Source organism: Nyctibius grandis, chromosome 5 (assembly GCF_013368605.1).
Source record: "Nyctibius grandis isolate bNycGra1 chromosome 5, bNycGra1.pri, whole genome shotgun sequence".
Lineage (NCBI taxonomy): Eukaryota > Metazoa > Chordata > Aves > Nyctibiiformes > Nyctibiidae > Nyctibius > Nyctibius grandis.
Window position 1 is genome coordinate 77,492,973 of NC_090662.1, and position 17,119 is coordinate 77,510,091.

General features: G+C 41.2%; 1 protein-coding gene across 1 annotated transcript in view; it reads right to left on the reverse strand.

Moving 5' to 3' along the window:
- The window catches only part of VWF (von Willebrand factor), a 144,134-nt gene extending 127,976 nt beyond the window's left edge, over nucleotides 1-16,158 (reverse strand). The window contains exons 1-6 of the mRNA XM_068400423.1: nucleotides 16,052-16,158; nucleotides 14,461-14,515; nucleotides 13,759-13,917; nucleotides 11,997-12,099; nucleotides 11,698-11,906; nucleotides 1,861-1,985 (exon numbers count right to left, since the gene is read on the reverse strand). Coding sequence (XP_068256524.1) covers nucleotides 1,861-1,985; nucleotides 11,698-11,906; nucleotides 11,997-12,099; nucleotides 13,759-13,917; nucleotides 14,461-14,515; nucleotides 16,052-16,081 — 681 coding nt within the window. The 5' untranslated portion in view covers nucleotides 16,082-16,158. The remainder of the gene's footprint in view (nucleotides 1-1,860; nucleotides 1,986-11,697; nucleotides 11,907-11,996; nucleotides 12,100-13,758; nucleotides 13,918-14,460; nucleotides 14,516-16,051) is intronic.
- Between the last annotated feature and the right edge of the window lie 961 nt (nucleotides 16,159-17,119).

The window sequence follows — 17,119 nt, forward strand, 5'->3', positions numbered from 1 at the left end:
AGACAAGGTAGCCAACAGGCAGCTCCACCTTGCAGATGCCAAACTGTGTCCAGCCTTAGGAAGGGAATACAGATACCTGAAAATAAACTATATCTGCAGGCAGAGCAGTAGTCAAATACGTGTAAGTAAGTGTGTATGAGCTTTGGAGGTGAAGGGCAGGGAGGGACCCAGAGAAACAGTAGGGTAAGCATCTTGAGCAGGGTCAAGACCTTCAGTTGATACATGGTGCCACTAATCAAGACAAGAGCTCTTCCTTGTTAAAGAACACAAAATTGCCCATGCTTTCTACAATTTAAAGATAAAAGAGCAGGGATTTCTGGCTTTGCTACATCTTGCAAAGAAGTCAGAAGCCATGTCTCCAAGGATGCTGGGGTGGGGGGGTGTTGGACAGAGAGGGCAAAGAAAACTGCAGATCTGCCCTGAGTGGGGTGACGAGGGTGGGAGGCGCGCACTGAACCAAAGCTGTTGTTTTCCTCACCTAGCAGCTGACTGCCTGACAGCGAGGGAGCCTGGGAGACGGGTGAGATTTACATTCCTGAAGCTGAAGCAAGCAAACAAAGCACACTATTAAAAAGCCCTACATTCTTCAGCAGGCACTCATTTGGCTGGACTGCTATTAATAGCGCTGTGTTTATTCTTGCACAGTGAATAAATTAAGCCCATGTTAAATGCTGTGAGCTCATGAACTCACATGAGAAAGAAGATAATTTCATCCAGTTTGCGGGAGAGCAAACTTTATCCAACAAAGCATCAATATTTAACGTGATCTGTATAAAACTCGCATTAGTTGCAGTCGACCCATCAGACAGGATTTCGTCCTGCATGCCACTCCCTGGCCTCAGTTGCAATGTTGACATTTTCTAATCATTAAACTTGCCTGAAGAGATAAAATTCCAGCAGCCACAATCAGTCACAAGATCCAGCCCTGCTGTAAATGAGTTTAAAACGCAATCCCGTCCCTCAGAAGGCCAGGTTGAAACCCCTCATGCTTTGGTCACATCCTCAGCACCACGCATCATTACTCAAGTTCAATCACTCCAGACTCCAACAGAAACGTCCCACGCACACCGTCGCTTGAGCAAGAGCCATAGGCTGGAGATCTCCAACCTGGAATCACAGCTATGATTTCCTCAGCTGTAGGTTTCTTCGTTTATCTGTTTTATGTTTTTGTATTGGGTTTGGGGGTACTTGGGGGGAGAGGAAGGGGGGTATATGTTGGGGGAGAGAAAAAACTGCATTCACTAACTAGTGAGTAAACTGTTCCGTTCTTAAGATTGCAGTAAAGAAGACATCAGTCATAATATGCAACCTCCAAGGTCACTTCTCTACAGCACAGGGCAGCCCAGTGCAGAAATCTTCCTGCTAGCACCAACCAGAGTCTGCAGGGAGGGCACATAGTTATAAACTCAGGAACCACAAGGACACAGCTGCATCCCACACGTCCAGCCCCACTCTGGCTGACGGAGAGGCTGGGAGCACCCACAGACAGCTCAGGCTGCACTGTGATTGTGTCGCTTCCACCTTCTGCCTGCACCTGACCCTGCTGCACCACAGCAGGGACCTACATACGGCCACCACCAGCCCCGCGGTTAACTCCTGCCAGGCTGGATGAGGAGCCACATACCTTGTTCCAGTGCAGTGACAAAAGCAGCGCCCAGTGTAGCTATTTCAGGCCACACTGCACCTCAGAAACCCAAAAGAGGTATCTCGCACCTCACATCCTAACCGCTTGCTGAGGGAGGACCACGTTAGGTACAGACATGGGTTCAAGGGAGCATTGGTGGTGTTCTGCCAAAGGGCAGGCAAGCTGCCTTCAGGTAGGGGAGGACCGAAACCAGTATGTTATCTTGCAGCACCAACCTTCTCTGCAATATCAGATGAAATATTGCAGGTGTTGCTTGGAGTCCGCACTCTCTTGCACTGCTTGTTTTCACTGTGCAAAGCCCAGGAGTTTGCAAAATTGTAACTGTTCCTCACAAGGGTCCCTGTGAATGAAGAGGGGGAGAAGCACACAGCTGTTTAGGGGTTTGAGCAACAAGCAGACATTATTGGCTACTATCAGAGTGATAGTCTGGTGAAAGTTGTTTTTAAAAATAAAAACTGTCGTATGAAATGAATTTCTATTCAAAATAGATTGACTGTAGAAAAGCCACTTTCAGTGGTCTGGACTGACTCCTGCAGAGGACATCTCTGAGCGCAAGGGCAGACTGAAGCCTGCGGAAGGCAGCTTCAAGCACTTCTCACAGCTGCATGAACGTGGTAGGAGTTATTCACTGGTCAGCTATAATCTGCAGAAGCCTAAGCGTGCCTACACATTTTCCTACTATTTAAAAGTTGTCAATAAAACACAAGACATATTAGAGAGGCAAACAAAATGGAGCTGCTCTCCCTGACCAAATAAAGTATTAGCATTCCTGATCCCAGTTAGCCTTGATTTTCTCCTTCTACCTGAAACTAAGTCTTGTGTGCAAAGAAACTTAACATACACCATAATTGCTCGGGCCCATGATCTTACTGTGTAAGCTGTCCTGAAACATGCTCCTCTGTCCTATTACAAGCAGCTCCTGGCCCAGACTTGGCAAGATTTGCACCCACTTTGCATAAAGGCAAAACTGATGGAGTTAATCTGTACGGCTGCCGCTTCCTGGGATCCTCCCAGAAAGGGAACGTTCCCTCCTCCCCCTTTTGCCTCCCAAGGCCTGGCTGATTCAGGACTACCTCTTCCTTCTGTGGGTACCTGCTACAAAACAGTTAATGTCATGATTCTCAGTTCTGTAACTTTGCTTTTTAAAACCCTACTGTGTTACATGTGAGAATATCAGTTGCCACTGTTAGACATTCCCAAGACCTTATGCAGAGAATATGTTGAAATATGACCCTGATTGTATCTGGAAAACAAAAGAAATGCTTCCCGTATATATCTATATATTTTTATATTTTATATTTTTATAATATACATATGTATATATAATAAAAATTTCATTGAGCTACATGCTGTACATTATATACAAACACACAGAATATACTGAACACTGAAACTGTTCCTAAAGTTAAGGGTAGTTGTGAAAACTACATTGAAAATGCTAAGACAGATGTAATAAAGCCAGTAGCCTTTAGCAGACTTTTTTTTGTAAACTAGAAATTAGGGGCTTATAAACGTAGCCTATGTTAGGCCCACAGCAGATGTCAAAGGAGGAAGACTCCGAGGAAAGGATGGCAGGGAAAGATGGTAAAAGGCTTGAAATTTTCATCTGTGCAGCCAGAACTCAGCACAGGAAAAGAAAAAGAGCAACAAGAAGAACGCAACCCTTTAGCTTACCACAGATTGTAAAGATTAGCATAACGATGAAATCTAGTCTGATGAGAAGCAAGGTGCCAAATTAAACACATCCCCTTTTATTTGCACTAATGCAGCCTTACACTAACAGTCACATAATGGGAGATGGGCTCTGCTCTGAAGCAGTGTTCCTCTGGCTCTGAATGCATGTCCATGTTGAGCTTCCCACTGGCAGGTACCACCACATCCTCATTTACCCACAAGTTAAAATTGGAAGGTTGTGACAACTGTTGGCCCTGAAATGCTGGTCACCTGTTTTTTCATTTCTCCCTCTCCATGAGATTTTTTCTTCTGTGGTGCTTGTAAATTTATATCTCTTACGTAGTTCTTTTATGCAACATTTCTGTTACACTATTTTAACTATTCTGCTGTATTCCATGATTAATACTTTCAAGTAAAATTTTTTCAAAATAAATAATTTCAAAACTTCTGTGGAGTCGTTTGGGGTTGTTTTGGAATCTGCTTTTCAAACCCTCTTGTGCCAGCACCTGTCTGTGTATTAGCAGACCATTCCACAGGCACAAGCGATTTGCCAACAACTTGCCAGAGCAGTTCTTCCTCCTTGCAAAGTGCTGGGGCCCTTAAACTAAGCTACAAGCTGTTTGGAGCAGGCAATACTTATCGATTTAGGTTTGCTCAATAGCAAAAGGTCCTGCCCCAGGTAAGCCTCCTCAACATATGACAGTAAAAATCTAGGACAATAATGAATTAAGAGAGATCAGTTGACAGTGTATTTTTCCTGTGATTTGTCCAGTGTAGCCTTAAGTGACCTATGACAACAGATAAAGGGCTAGGGAGGCACTACAACTTTAAAATGAGAGTGCTGCAAAACTTTGCATGCACATTTGCCAGCCTGCTTTTCCCCAGAAGTTTTGTCCTCAGTGCTAAACAACACAGTCACTAAAGATGCACAATATTTCACTGAATATCGTTAGTTATTACTTCCAATAATACAGATGCAATAGAACCTGTATTTTCAGAGTACTTGTATTTTCGTTGAATGAGCAGCTTTCCAAACACACAGTAAGATGCAATCCATACTCCTGGAAAGGTGAAAAGCAGCTGGATGTGAAGGTTTCACTGACCATCAGAAGATGTCTAACATGAAACTATGAAGTGACTCTGGGACCACCAAGCTGCTTAACAAATTGGGGTCATGGGGATAAGTTATTTCTGCAGAGGGTAACTTTGGAGAGGATTCTTCGATCCATACTCTGCACTACGTGCCCTGTCAATCAGTGTGGTGATTCTCAAATCCTTCATCTACTTGATGAGGCTTCAGGAAGAAAAGCAGGGCAGGAGAATTGTCCCCGGCACGTCTGACTGCTTTCAGGGGAGGGAAGAGCAGCCACTACCATGGCTACCTTTCACCCAACACCTCCATTTCCTTCTGCTGAAGGACTCAAGGCAGTGGGAAAGGCAGTGAAAGGGACGACACAACAAAAACAGCCTAAAAAATCCTGGGGTTTTTTAAGTGTGCAGGTGATACTATTAACAGAGCAGCCGGGCAGCCCAGCTGCCTACTCTGGCACTGCACACCCACCACGCAGCACGACTGCCCTCCTCTCCTACACAGCGAAGTTTTGTTTTCCTTCTGTTCCTTCCCTGTTCGGTTTTTCTTCTTTCTCAAAGCAGCCAAGATTCTGGAGAAACAACTCCTAGCCAGGGCTCATCAGAGCCCTTCACCCAGAAACCCTCCGTACCACCCAGGTGGGATTTTTGCTAACGCACTTGTTTTGTCTAAGTCTTGCAGGAAGTGTGTTGAAAATAGATGCTGTCAAAAAATGTGAAGAAAACAAAGTCTTTGGACACAAGTGCTTGAAGAACCAGAGCCTGATGTGGATATCGGCATGCAAACTGGCTGCTCAACAGCCGAGACCCCCGGTCAGCTAGTTAGTGTGCAGTCTCCTTTTAGGATGCAAGATGGGTTCAGGAGGTAGCTGTTAAAGCACAACCCACATCTCACCTTCTCCCTACGTCCCAGAAACATCCCACCACTTTGATGACCCCGCTAAGGTCCTCCAGGAGATGGCCATGCATCAATCACCTGAGCAGCAGGTAGGGCCTCCAGGGGCCTTCTGTTGGACTATGACTTTAGTGCTCTAATTGCTGCCCTCATGTCTCTGTCTCTTTAGAGACAGGGGCTAGGGGAAACACCAAAACAAACAAACCTAAACTGCACAGTACACTGACATGTTTTGGGCAAGACTTCCCCCCACGCCCCCTTTTTTTTTTGTCAGAACAGTTGCTTTCACGTATCTGATTTTCAGATACATGATGTTCACTCTTGACAGAAAAAAAAAAAAACAGCAACAACAGTGTTCACTATGATATCTAAGTCTCAAAATCACCAGTTCCTTTTGAAATCTGAAACTGGTATGCTGCTTGTTTACTTTGAGACTGCTGGTCAGGCAAGGCGAAGCATTAGCAATAACCACCTCCTCAAGGCATGTGAGTGGGGGGCAGGAGCCCTGAACTCCTTCCCTCGACCCCCTGCAGATTTTCCATATGGCCATAGGCCCATCAGGTTAACTTTCCCATGGTCCATCAACTCAACTGTAAAATATATGCAAGAATTTGTTCACGACACTACAATGCTGTGGGTAGAGGTGTGTAAATGTTCACACATTGGTTGTTTACCAAGCAACGGGGTTTTTTTGTTTGTTAAGGTTTTTTGGTTTGGTGTTGAGTTTTGTTAGTTTTGGGGTTTATGGGTTGGGGTTATTTTCTTTTTTTTTTTTTTTTTAATACAGTTTTCCATGGTTTAGTACATGGTTCCAGACAAGCAAAACTATTGGCAAAGTTGACCAAAAATTGATCCATAGTTTGGACCAAATTAATCATATAAAATATTGAAGTCATGGGCTATAAAGTCTCTCCTGCCCTCTCTGGTTCAGTGAATATAAAATTAATAATATTAAACATGAGAGGGAAAGAGCTGTCTCCAACACTCTTCAGTCCAGTGATGAAGGTATGCTCCCCTCAACAAAAATGTCTAACTTTGATTCCAAACTTTGAATAAAGCAGAGCGGTTATGAATGCAGGTTTCTGGTGTTTCAGACGAATACCATATAATGAAGACAGGTACAAGGCACGTCTTCATCTGTACTGTTTGTAAATGACTGCTAAATTCCCTTGTGAATCTATCCCCTTTGCTTTGAAGTTAAAATGCAAGAAAGAAAATGAGATTATTTACTTAGGCCTAACAAAAACTTTAAACTTGCTTTAAATCAAATTACTGATATCCTTTAAAATGCCAGGAAATTTGGAATGACTAGAACTTTTGTTTATTTTTTTAGGAGGGAAAAAAAATAACTGCACTACCATCACTGTGAGTTTGGAACATGCTTTAAAAGCTTCTGATAAGTACCACCCACAGTGAAGTTGCATATTCAAGTCATATGGATTCATACTACTTCTGGAATGAAAACATTACCTGGAACATCAGATTTTTCCTTGCAGATACTGTCTGCTTCTACCTGTTTAACCTATATTCACTCTCCAGTGGCATCATACATTCTGTACTTCAGCAGCTTAAAAGGCTGGAATATGTTGCTGACAGTTGGAGCAGGCTCAGAATATCAAGCCTTTATTCAAAAGTAGACATGGGCATTGTTGTATCATTAAAGTCTTCATAATTTGGAGACAGATTCCCAGAAACACACTTCCTGCTAGTGCCAAGAAAAGCATAATGGGACACTGGATTAATTTGGGTTGTTTTTTTTTCTTCCATAATGCTAAGAGTGTATAACAAATAAATAACAAAATCATGGATTAATATCCCTGTGTTGGACTTGAACAAGCTCTTTTGCACAAATAAACTAATTATGACCTAGACATCCAAGCACCTGTCACAGCAACATCACTGTGAGAGAGCTCAATGATAAGAGTACTAGGCAAAGACTGAGGCTACAGGCACACAAATAAGCTCCATGAGCTTGTGCTGCAGCCTCTCTCATTGAGGAGAAGTTACCTTACACTTTCTGCAAGGTAAGAGCATGCCCTTCAACCACTAACATGCTGCAAGGCTATGGGGTTTTGGCAACTTGCTCATGTGTGCATGCCCTGAGTAGATTTCAGGATCAAGTTGCCCATGTTGTGTCAGATTTCCTCTGTAGTATTACTTAAGTCATCTCTTCTGGCCTCCGCTTTGGATCCCCTGTTGTAAAATGCTCATGACAATGATCATGAGACACTCAAATGCCATGGTCTGAAGGCTGCCAAATAGATATCTGAGCATCTAGAAAGGACTCAACTTCATGTTTCTGATATGAGCAAAGACTGGCAACCAGTTAGACATGTATGATGATGTCAGAAAGCAGAGTATGTTCAATTACCAAGTCTTGGAAGTATTCACAGGATGGCTATAAAGGACCAGAGCCTAGCTGGCAAGAAAAAGCAGAGGAGAAATTAACTCTTTCATTAGGACCTAGGGGAAAAACAAACAAACAAAAACCCAAACAATAAAACCCAGAAAAGCTTCCAAGATTTTTTGTTTTATATTTTAGTTATGCTTTAAGTGTGAGAACAAACTCTCAAGGGGCAGCTGGTTTGTTTTTACTGCTGTATCCAATAAACAAGCAACCATATATACATAATCAGTCTTGTTTGTAAGTCTCAAGAGGACATGAGCAATTCTCTGCAGGATGAACTAGGTTAGTAACCAACTATATCAACAAGTGACTCAGCACCCCATCCTCTGTCTGAATGACAGTGTGTCTACATTTAGCCTGCACCCAGGTCTAAACAATAAGCAGTTTTTCTATCACCCAATGTCCCTTCCCCAAATGAGGAAGGAAATTGGGAAAAGGAGGGAGACTTGTGGGTTGAAGTTAAACAGATTTAATGAAATAAAGAAATCAATATAAATGATAACACAAAAGAGACAAAATTATACTTATTTATAGAGCACCAGCAAGTTGCTGTAGGAATCGCAATTACTGGAAACGATGAAGATATAGAGAATAAACAAGGAGAACAAAAAAAGCCCACACCTCTTCCCACCAAGCCCTCCCTCTTATAGTGAACTTGATGTCAATGATATAGAATACATCTGTGGGCCAGCCTGGGTCAGCTGCCCTGGATTTAACTGCTAAAGGCCTTGATCACCATGGCTGGGCACAAACTGAAACCACAACAGTGTGTGTCTGCAACTCTGACACCTACTGCGGAGACTTTTTTTTTTGAGGTTCGAGAGCTACTGCCTAAGGCCACTACCTTCAAAGTTGGGTCCTACCAATGTTAATTTGCTAGGGTATCATAGCTTGAGTCACCTCACTCAGACCATCAGGACCTCAATAACTGGGCATCAAAAATGTATACAGAAGCAATGTGTGTTATCCTCTCATCTGACTATCAGTTCTCAATTTCCACAGCAAAACACAGTGAGGAGTCATAAGACAATAGCATGATTGGATAGATTATAGAACACGAGTATAAAAACATCAAGAGAAAACAATTACACACTGTTCACTAAGTTCAAACACCCTTACCTTCGTGCCTCCTTTATTTACTTGCTGTAAATGGTAACATTCAGTAATATAACAGGTGCTTCGTGTCTTATTTCACCACCATCCCAAAACAATCCAAACGTAATTAATGAAGTTCTATATCATAATCCACTTTCTTAGCAGCAAACTACATTATCCCTCTGTGTTATTAAACCACAATATTTTTTTCTAAAATATGGAAAAATCATGTTTTCATTTGTTTCCAACATAAACATTGCCATTTTCTTGAAACCATGACAAAACATGTGATGCTACATGAAAGACAGCATTTATGGGCTAGATTCTACCCATGACAACTCTGGCTTCTGCACAAATTTGGGATCTGGTCCTCTGGTGCCACAAAGAAGCCCTAGATATGGGCTATCAAATCACATGAGTTTCCTCCTATGCAGGCAGATACGAAGATGATACAAAAGTACTGCTTTTAAACTACATGAGCTACAGTCTGTGAGAGACAGAAGAAAACATTTCAGCTGCAGACCTCTTTCCATCACAGTGGTTCTTGTAGGCTCCTCTCCTACCAGAAACAAGGACTGTTAGCAACCAGACAGGTTACCATTTCAGTGTAAATCAAAGCAGTTTAAAAGCAGGCATCTTGAGGTGCCTGCCCAGCCTTTAAAAAAAAATAGAGGAAGGTTTAATGTATCTCAGCTGACAAGCTCATTGGCTATAGCACAATACCCGATGAATAACCTCTAGCATCATCTCTCTCCCTTTGCCTCTGACATTCAGATCTGCATAGTGCTCGCCAGGGGTTTCCAGATGACAGCCTGTAATCTTGGCAACATTAGATCGTTGTCTTTTTCCTTTGCACATTGTGCTTCCATTGCATATTATTCTGAAGCTCAAAGATTGTATTTATAATCAATACAAATCCAACCCAGAAACAGATCTAATGGGTTAGAACTGAGGGCCCAACCTGATAAATCAAAATATGCTCAGATTTTAACAGGAAGCTATAGACACATCAGCAGGGGAGTTCAGTTTGCCAGCAACCTTAAGGTAACCCTTCAGTGCCCTCAGATCGCTAAGTCATTACACCAAGCTCACATCCTGGGTTGGGTTGAACTTTACAAGATCTAATCAGGCTAAAAGGAGAGCAAATAAAAACTGCAGTGGAAAGAAACCAACAGACTACCAATAGGCTGCCTAGATCTTTCATTTAAAGAATATTACCTCTGGTAGCGTTGCCCCTCACCTGGAAGTTAGTTTCAACAGTTTAAAAAAAAATGGTCTGAATTAATCAAAAGCTGGTTTTACTTGGAGTGCTCATATGAACTGCCCCGCCAGCTGCCAAGGAGACAAACAACGTGTGGGTGTAGTGACGTCCCTCACTGATACAACAAATTCAAACATAATTAAGTCTAATTCCTTCTAAATTAGTTTAAATGAAAGGTCTGTTGTATCAGAGTAAAAAACTGGCAGAATGGCTTAGATATGATTCTATTCTTCAGGCTAAAAATCACAGATCTGTACGTCCATGTCCTTCCTCATACCGCAAGAGCTACACATGTTCTCTGTCACCTTCTCTGTTATTTTTCAGCTCTTCCAAGCAGTGACCCTGTCATGTACTTCATTAGATTCGGAAATCTGTGTTTGTGAAAGCACTGTTTTCTTTAAGAGGGAGGATACAGTCTCCAGCATGTTAAACAAATACAGCATGAAACACATTTAAACATGAGCAGCAGAAGGGAATCTTCTACATTTGAACAGTCCAAGACAATACAGTTTCCTTTTCTGCTCCTGCTTTTCATAGTAGCCTCACTCCTATTTATTGTCTTGAGAAAAACATGTAAACTTCAGATATCAACACATTCAGACATCAAGGTATCCGAGCCCTGCCAAGCAATTCTGTGACCTGAGTTTATTGCTTATTATTTAAAATGATTGATTAGTCCTTCAGCAATGTAACATACTATGAAATCAGGTTTTTTCTGTACATTGAAGCTATACTTATGTATCCCAAGTGTCAGAAAGACACATCTCTGGAGCACTGCCAGGCTCTTCTCCAAGTTGCTTTGTCTCCCTTTTTATTTTCTGTATCATTTATTTTTAATACGTACTTTACATTATCAATTTAACTTATTAATCTATTAACCAACTTTACTCTAAACCTTTCCTCCTCAGGTAAGTGCTAAGAATTAAAAGACGCTCTGAAATACCACAAATCAAGATCGGTCCTTCAAAGTCATATTCAGGGCTTTTCCAAAAAAGTCTTAGTCTTCACCCACACTAGCAGACTTTGCATAAAGGTGTATAGAGCAGCAAAAGCAATCTTGTCTCTCCCTCTCATTAGGAACTGGTGTGATATAATGTGTGCCTCCAATCCAACAGCCCATATAGACAGGGAAACGTCATTTATAGAACAGCATCCCATGCCAAATCCATGTACAAACCTGTCAGAGTAACCCCCAGGATTTAACATTCTGCTATTGCAGCACTATCTATTCTTACTCCCACTTGTTTACCTCACGAAAAATTAGAAGTTGAATCAACGAGTATTCCTCACATCTCTTTTGCTGGGTCTTCTCCTAGTTGGTCTCCCCACACACTATATTGTACATTGTTGAGCCCATAGCTTTATCTTTGTATTTCAAGAGTCAAGGTTTCTAAAAGTGTTAAATTCAGACTTATGGGCTTTGCTTGGGAATGGGATGTGACAGCAATTTTCTTTCAGGAGAAAGGAAGATGAAAGAACTTAGTCAGACAGCTTTTCAGCGCATCAAGATGAGGTACCTGACAGGTTTTGTAGAAACATTTTGCTGGATCAGCAAAATCTTTGTTGAATCACCTATCAGGGAAAGTGTGCAGATCGTACATTAAAATACAATCAGTTAGTCATAGTCTTACCTTCCTGAGTTCTGAAGTCATCTTCAGCAAATTTATTAAAGTTGCCACACAACCCACAGGTCTTATTATAGTGCTTTTCTTGAAGGAGTATCTGAATATTCCCACTGATATCAATCTTCACCACAAAGCCATGCTCATCGCTGGATATTTTATAATAACCTGCCTCCTTCTCTATAAATATGCCATTGGAGGCAAAAGGTATGGAAACCCTGTGAAGAAAAATAGGAATTTGTCAGAATATGACACACAAAAAACATCGGGGGGTTTTTTTCTGCTGGAATACTTGTTCCCACAGGTACCTTTTGTCTTCCTGCATCACACCTCCATCTAAAGAGAAGCGAAGACTGAAATATTCTCCGAGATACATAGAGAAACCAATTTTCTCCCCATCCTGGTAGTCACCTGAAGAGATGAGACATAAGCAAATATTGTTAGTTCCGGGACTTAGGAGGCCAACTTATAAGTATACATTGCAGGGTTTGGAGCCTATCATCTAACATTTTCAAGAGCCATCCCTCTATTTCATCCCATAGTTGTTTAATGTGAAATGGACAGATAGTCCCAGGATGAGGGCTGGCATCAACCACTGGCAGGCACACGACCTAGCACTGGCGCTGGACTCATGGTCTCCTCCTTACTGTCTCTAGCCAGTGAATTCTCCATCCTACCATGCACACTGGAGGAGTTTCCACAGATGTGCCCAATGATCTGCCTTATTCTTTCCTTTCCTAGTTTCCTCCCAAGAACAGCCTGTAGCTCTGTGGTAAGAGAAGGAGGTTAAATCTATTGAACTGATGGAAGAAGAACTGAGCCTGGATATCTTTGTTCTTGATAAGCCCTCTAACCATCTCAACTGGTCTTCAAGGGGTAGATGCCAATATTGGCTATCCAACTAGGGAGGCAACTCACTCTGAATTTTCCAGAAGGAGCAGCACATAGAGATGAAGACAACTAACTTAGGCTCTGAGAGAGAAGAGGGTGGGGGGTTCAGACATAGTCCTTTCTCTGCTTTTGCCCATTGTCTAGCTTTAACTTTACAGCAGCTCCTTGCGCAATGAGCCGCCCATTTTGGACCTCCTTCTCTGAGGTAGCCAGCTCTGCCCAGACCTAGACGCTTTACTCAGCAATGCAGATTGCACTTCACAGCCAGGTATCCAAAACCAAAACAAATCCACACACCTATACTAAGATAGGAATCAAAAATAGATTATGCCATGCTTATGTGCCCAATATAAATATAAAGTGGCCACTTGTGTTTTTTTTTTTAAGATTTAATTGATCACATAAAATACTGCAATCAATTCATACTTCACATATGCTGGAGAGTTCTTCTATATACAAAACATTTGTACCAAGTTGTTCAAGTTGAAGAAGAAAATTATTTAAATTGGTATATGGTTCCTTTCAGAGTGATGGGATCAGTTTACTTCAATTTACTCATAGTCAGTAAAAAGTCATCTTAAACTATGACTAATACAGAACAGTTATTAATGAATATAAGAATATCTACCAAAACAGTTTGGTATGAGAGTAATAGAGTTTTGTTTCTCATATCATCTGTTGCCCATCCGCAAGAGTAACACTGCAGAGGTTCATGCTAATTCAAAGGCCTTTGTCCTACAGGACAGGATTTTTCTTACTCGGGGGTTTAGCATACAGGTAAAATTAGTTCTACAGGGTCATGAAGTTCCTATTGCTGCACTCAGCTTTAATAGCCACATTCCCCTAGCAAATTCAAAATTAAAAAAGGTCTCACTTTCCCTCTTTAAAAGAGCCCTTAAGAAAAATCTCCATTCCTTGGCAGCTTAGTTATGTGTGAGCTATATTACCAAGGCATAACAGAAACCAAAGTGACAGAATTTTCTCTGAAGTAACCCTACTTTCACAAAAAAAAAAAAAAAAAAAAGCGCCACCAAGACCCTTTTATGCAGTGGTCCATCCTATCTGACAAAGGGCAACTATTTGTCTTTTCTTCTCAGTAATGGAACCCAGTACAAGTGTAATGCCACAACCCTACAACATTTTGCATTTGTTACTTCTTGGTTTCTTGCTCAGACTCACCTAAGAGAGTGAAGGAGTGCTTGTGACAGTCCCCAGCAAGGAGGTAACTGCAGTCCCCAGCAAAATTGTAGAAAGAACCATCAAAAGTTTTCATGTGATCATTCCCAAAAAGGCTGCAACGGGAAACTGATGACTCCTGAAGCAAAGAACCTGATGATCCTGGATATCAAAACACAACATAACTTGCAATGTAAAACAATTATTTTGTAGTTCAGGAATTTATCTGCTGGACTTTATCACTATTGATCACTGTGTGTCCTGGACCTTTAGCTCTAGCTTCTAGGCAGACTGTATGCCTGGCATGACAGTCCATAGGATTAAGGACAAATTTTTTTATTATATGTATTAGTGAAATGGCTTTTTTGCTTTATTTCTACTGTCCCAAACCTTGCATGGGTAATTTCAGCCCTGATCCTTTGAGGAATGCCATGCGTTCATTCATTTGTGCCTACCTGCAATCTGCAATCCCGTTAAAATCAACATGGTAGTAGCAAAGCCCCATAGTTTTTTCAGCCAAACATCACTAACTGACTCAACACAGTGTTTGTTGCAAGGTAAAGAGCTAAAATATTGCCTGAGCCAGGAATGCAGGATTAGATGGGCAAAAAGCAGGGGGGAGTATGTGTGGGGGGTTTCTCACAGGAGAAACAGTGAAAATGTATTATAGTTCCTAGACATCAGAAAATAAACATGTTTTCCTACCTGATACTACATTGGCCAGCAGTAGACTTGTTAGCAGCATTGCCAAGAGGAGCATCTGTCAAAAATAAAAAAGAGAGATTAGAATATTCTTAGTTTGGGGTGTTTAGTCTGTTTCACAACAACTCACCACTTTCTATCCTTTCTTTATAAAGTTATTTAAGAGGTTCTACAACATTTCAGAAAGCTGTAATCCATGCAGACTTTCACAGCAATTCAGTTACCTACCCATACTTTAATTAGGTAATCTAGGAGAATAACTACTCTTCATTCCCATTTTCACTTCTCATTGCAGGGAAACATGAGCTACCTCTACAGGAAACGCAACCCAACATACACACATATTTCGATTTACCCGACTTAATACATTGCACACACAACGCCCTTCAATACGCAACATTATTTATCAGACAACCTGACATGAAGAAGCACACCAGATTGGATCAGCCAACTTGGCTCCAGCAGAAGTCATCCCTGCTGCACCAGATTTCCATCCTGCCCAAACATCCATGAAGGGAAAGAATATATAGGTTTTGCAGCAGCCAACAGGTCTGGTTGGCAGACTGTTATAACCACATGCTTATAATCCACTGATTCCAGGGTAATAATATGCTTGAGATAAGGGGCAAGAAGTAAAGGGAGGAAATTGCGCAGATTAGAGACCCAGGGTGAAAACTTCCATTCACCAAAATCAGTTTTAGCATTGCCTCCTGCTTTCTACAACCAAAACATCAGCCTTTGTTCTGCATATGTCTATAAACTACCTCCTGTACTGCCAGGCCTTTAAAAATAATAATAGGATATGAGTGTCATGCGGTTGGTGAAGTACAGATGTGTTCTGTGGCAAGACATTAGCAGTTAATGGATGAAAGCTGTAGGGAGCTCCATCTAAGTGAGTTAATTTCAGTGATCATATAAGCAACTAGAGAGGCTTAAATATACCATACTTAATATATTAATGCCAGGAGACCAGACACACCTTTCCCTAAAAGAAACCTCCAATTAAAGACTAGAATACATTTTGCAAAGACAAATCTGATTTCAGTTTACAGACGCACACTTCTTACTGATGTCAATTATGCAGGTCCAATTCACAGCCACATAAATAAACTCTGAGTTTGCCTTATTTACAAAAGGCAGGAAAAGAAAGATCTACTATAAAACTCAGTCTAATACAACACTGCAAACACTCATCTGACATAAGGCTGCTACTGCTGCCAGATACCTAAGAAGTGGCAACTGCATGGGAATACGACTACAAAGTAATGGTAAAGAAAACAATAGACATTATTTTCAGATTACACACTTGCTACTGTATTTTTAGTGCACAGGCTGTGTTATGTGACTGAATCAGATATTGCTTTTCTTTGTTAACCCTTCAGTTTTACAAAGCAGGCAAAGAAAAAAGACAAGGTATAAAACCCTTCTCTTCAGCTCCCTTCCACCTCCCAGTCTGTTCTAAGCTGCAGACTTGAAGTTTCCCCCAGCTCTAATAGCACAGGTGCCACTAACAAATCAGAACACAATCAAGTAAAATCTGCCAGTATATAACCCTCTATAATTTTATAACTGGCTTAATTAGAAATGAATGTACCTTCTTCTGTGCGAGATTCCTCTTGCACATGAACAAGAAGCTCCTCCGGTTGCCACCTATAGCCTACAGCACCATTGTTTTCATCTTCCTTCAGAAGACAAGACTGGAATGGCTTTGGTCTGAAATGTCTTGTTTTTGTACAAGCCAGGAACTCTTGTTCATTCAAAGGGAAAGATAAAGACCAAACGTCACATCCGCCTGATTCTCAGAACAATAGGCTAAATTGCTATCGTGTAAATCAGTAGCCTTAATTGCCAGAAAGTTACAATGAGGGGAAATAGTTTTAAAAACTTACATGACAGATAAGTCTTTGAAATATATTTTGCATGTGTATGTGTGACAAATATCAGTGGCTGAGCCAATAGGCAGCATATTTATTTGAAAGACTATTGTTAAAGAGGAGTAGTAGGATGTTCCATATCTCAAAGACCACAGAACCATGTAGTATTTTTTCCCGTGAACAACCACTTTAAAGAAGAAAAAAATTCAGAGCTAGTAATGACCTGGTTTTGTTCTCCAGGTACAAACACATTTGAATTTTGTCACATTCTATTCGATCAACACATTCGGTCCTTGAATATGCAAATGTTTATAGAGGTACCCTCTGGAGCAACACGTGGTAACAAGTCAATCATGCACATACTTGTTTACAGAAGTGGGCACAAGCTTTATGGGCATATGTATGGCACTGAGCAAAAAATGCAGAGCAAATGACATCTTACTTTACTTTCAGTGGCCCATGCTTCATATATTCAAGAGCTACTAGTAACAGCAAAGGGGTTAGGAGGCAACACGTTTCCCTGTAAATCATATTTTGCCACTAGTTAAAAGTAAGGACCTGATTCTGTGAAACCAAGAAAAACAATGCAAAACAATAAAAATATGCCTCCTGAGAGTCCCCAGCAGGCGTGTCTGCCTTGTGCACAAGCGATTCTGAGAATTAACTGAGTGTAATCCCTGCACACAGTTCTTAGAAAACAAAAAAAGAACAAAAAAAAATAAAAAAACTCCACATTGTAATATCATCATTTCTTCCTGCAGGCAATTTCCCTTATGATTTCTACAGAT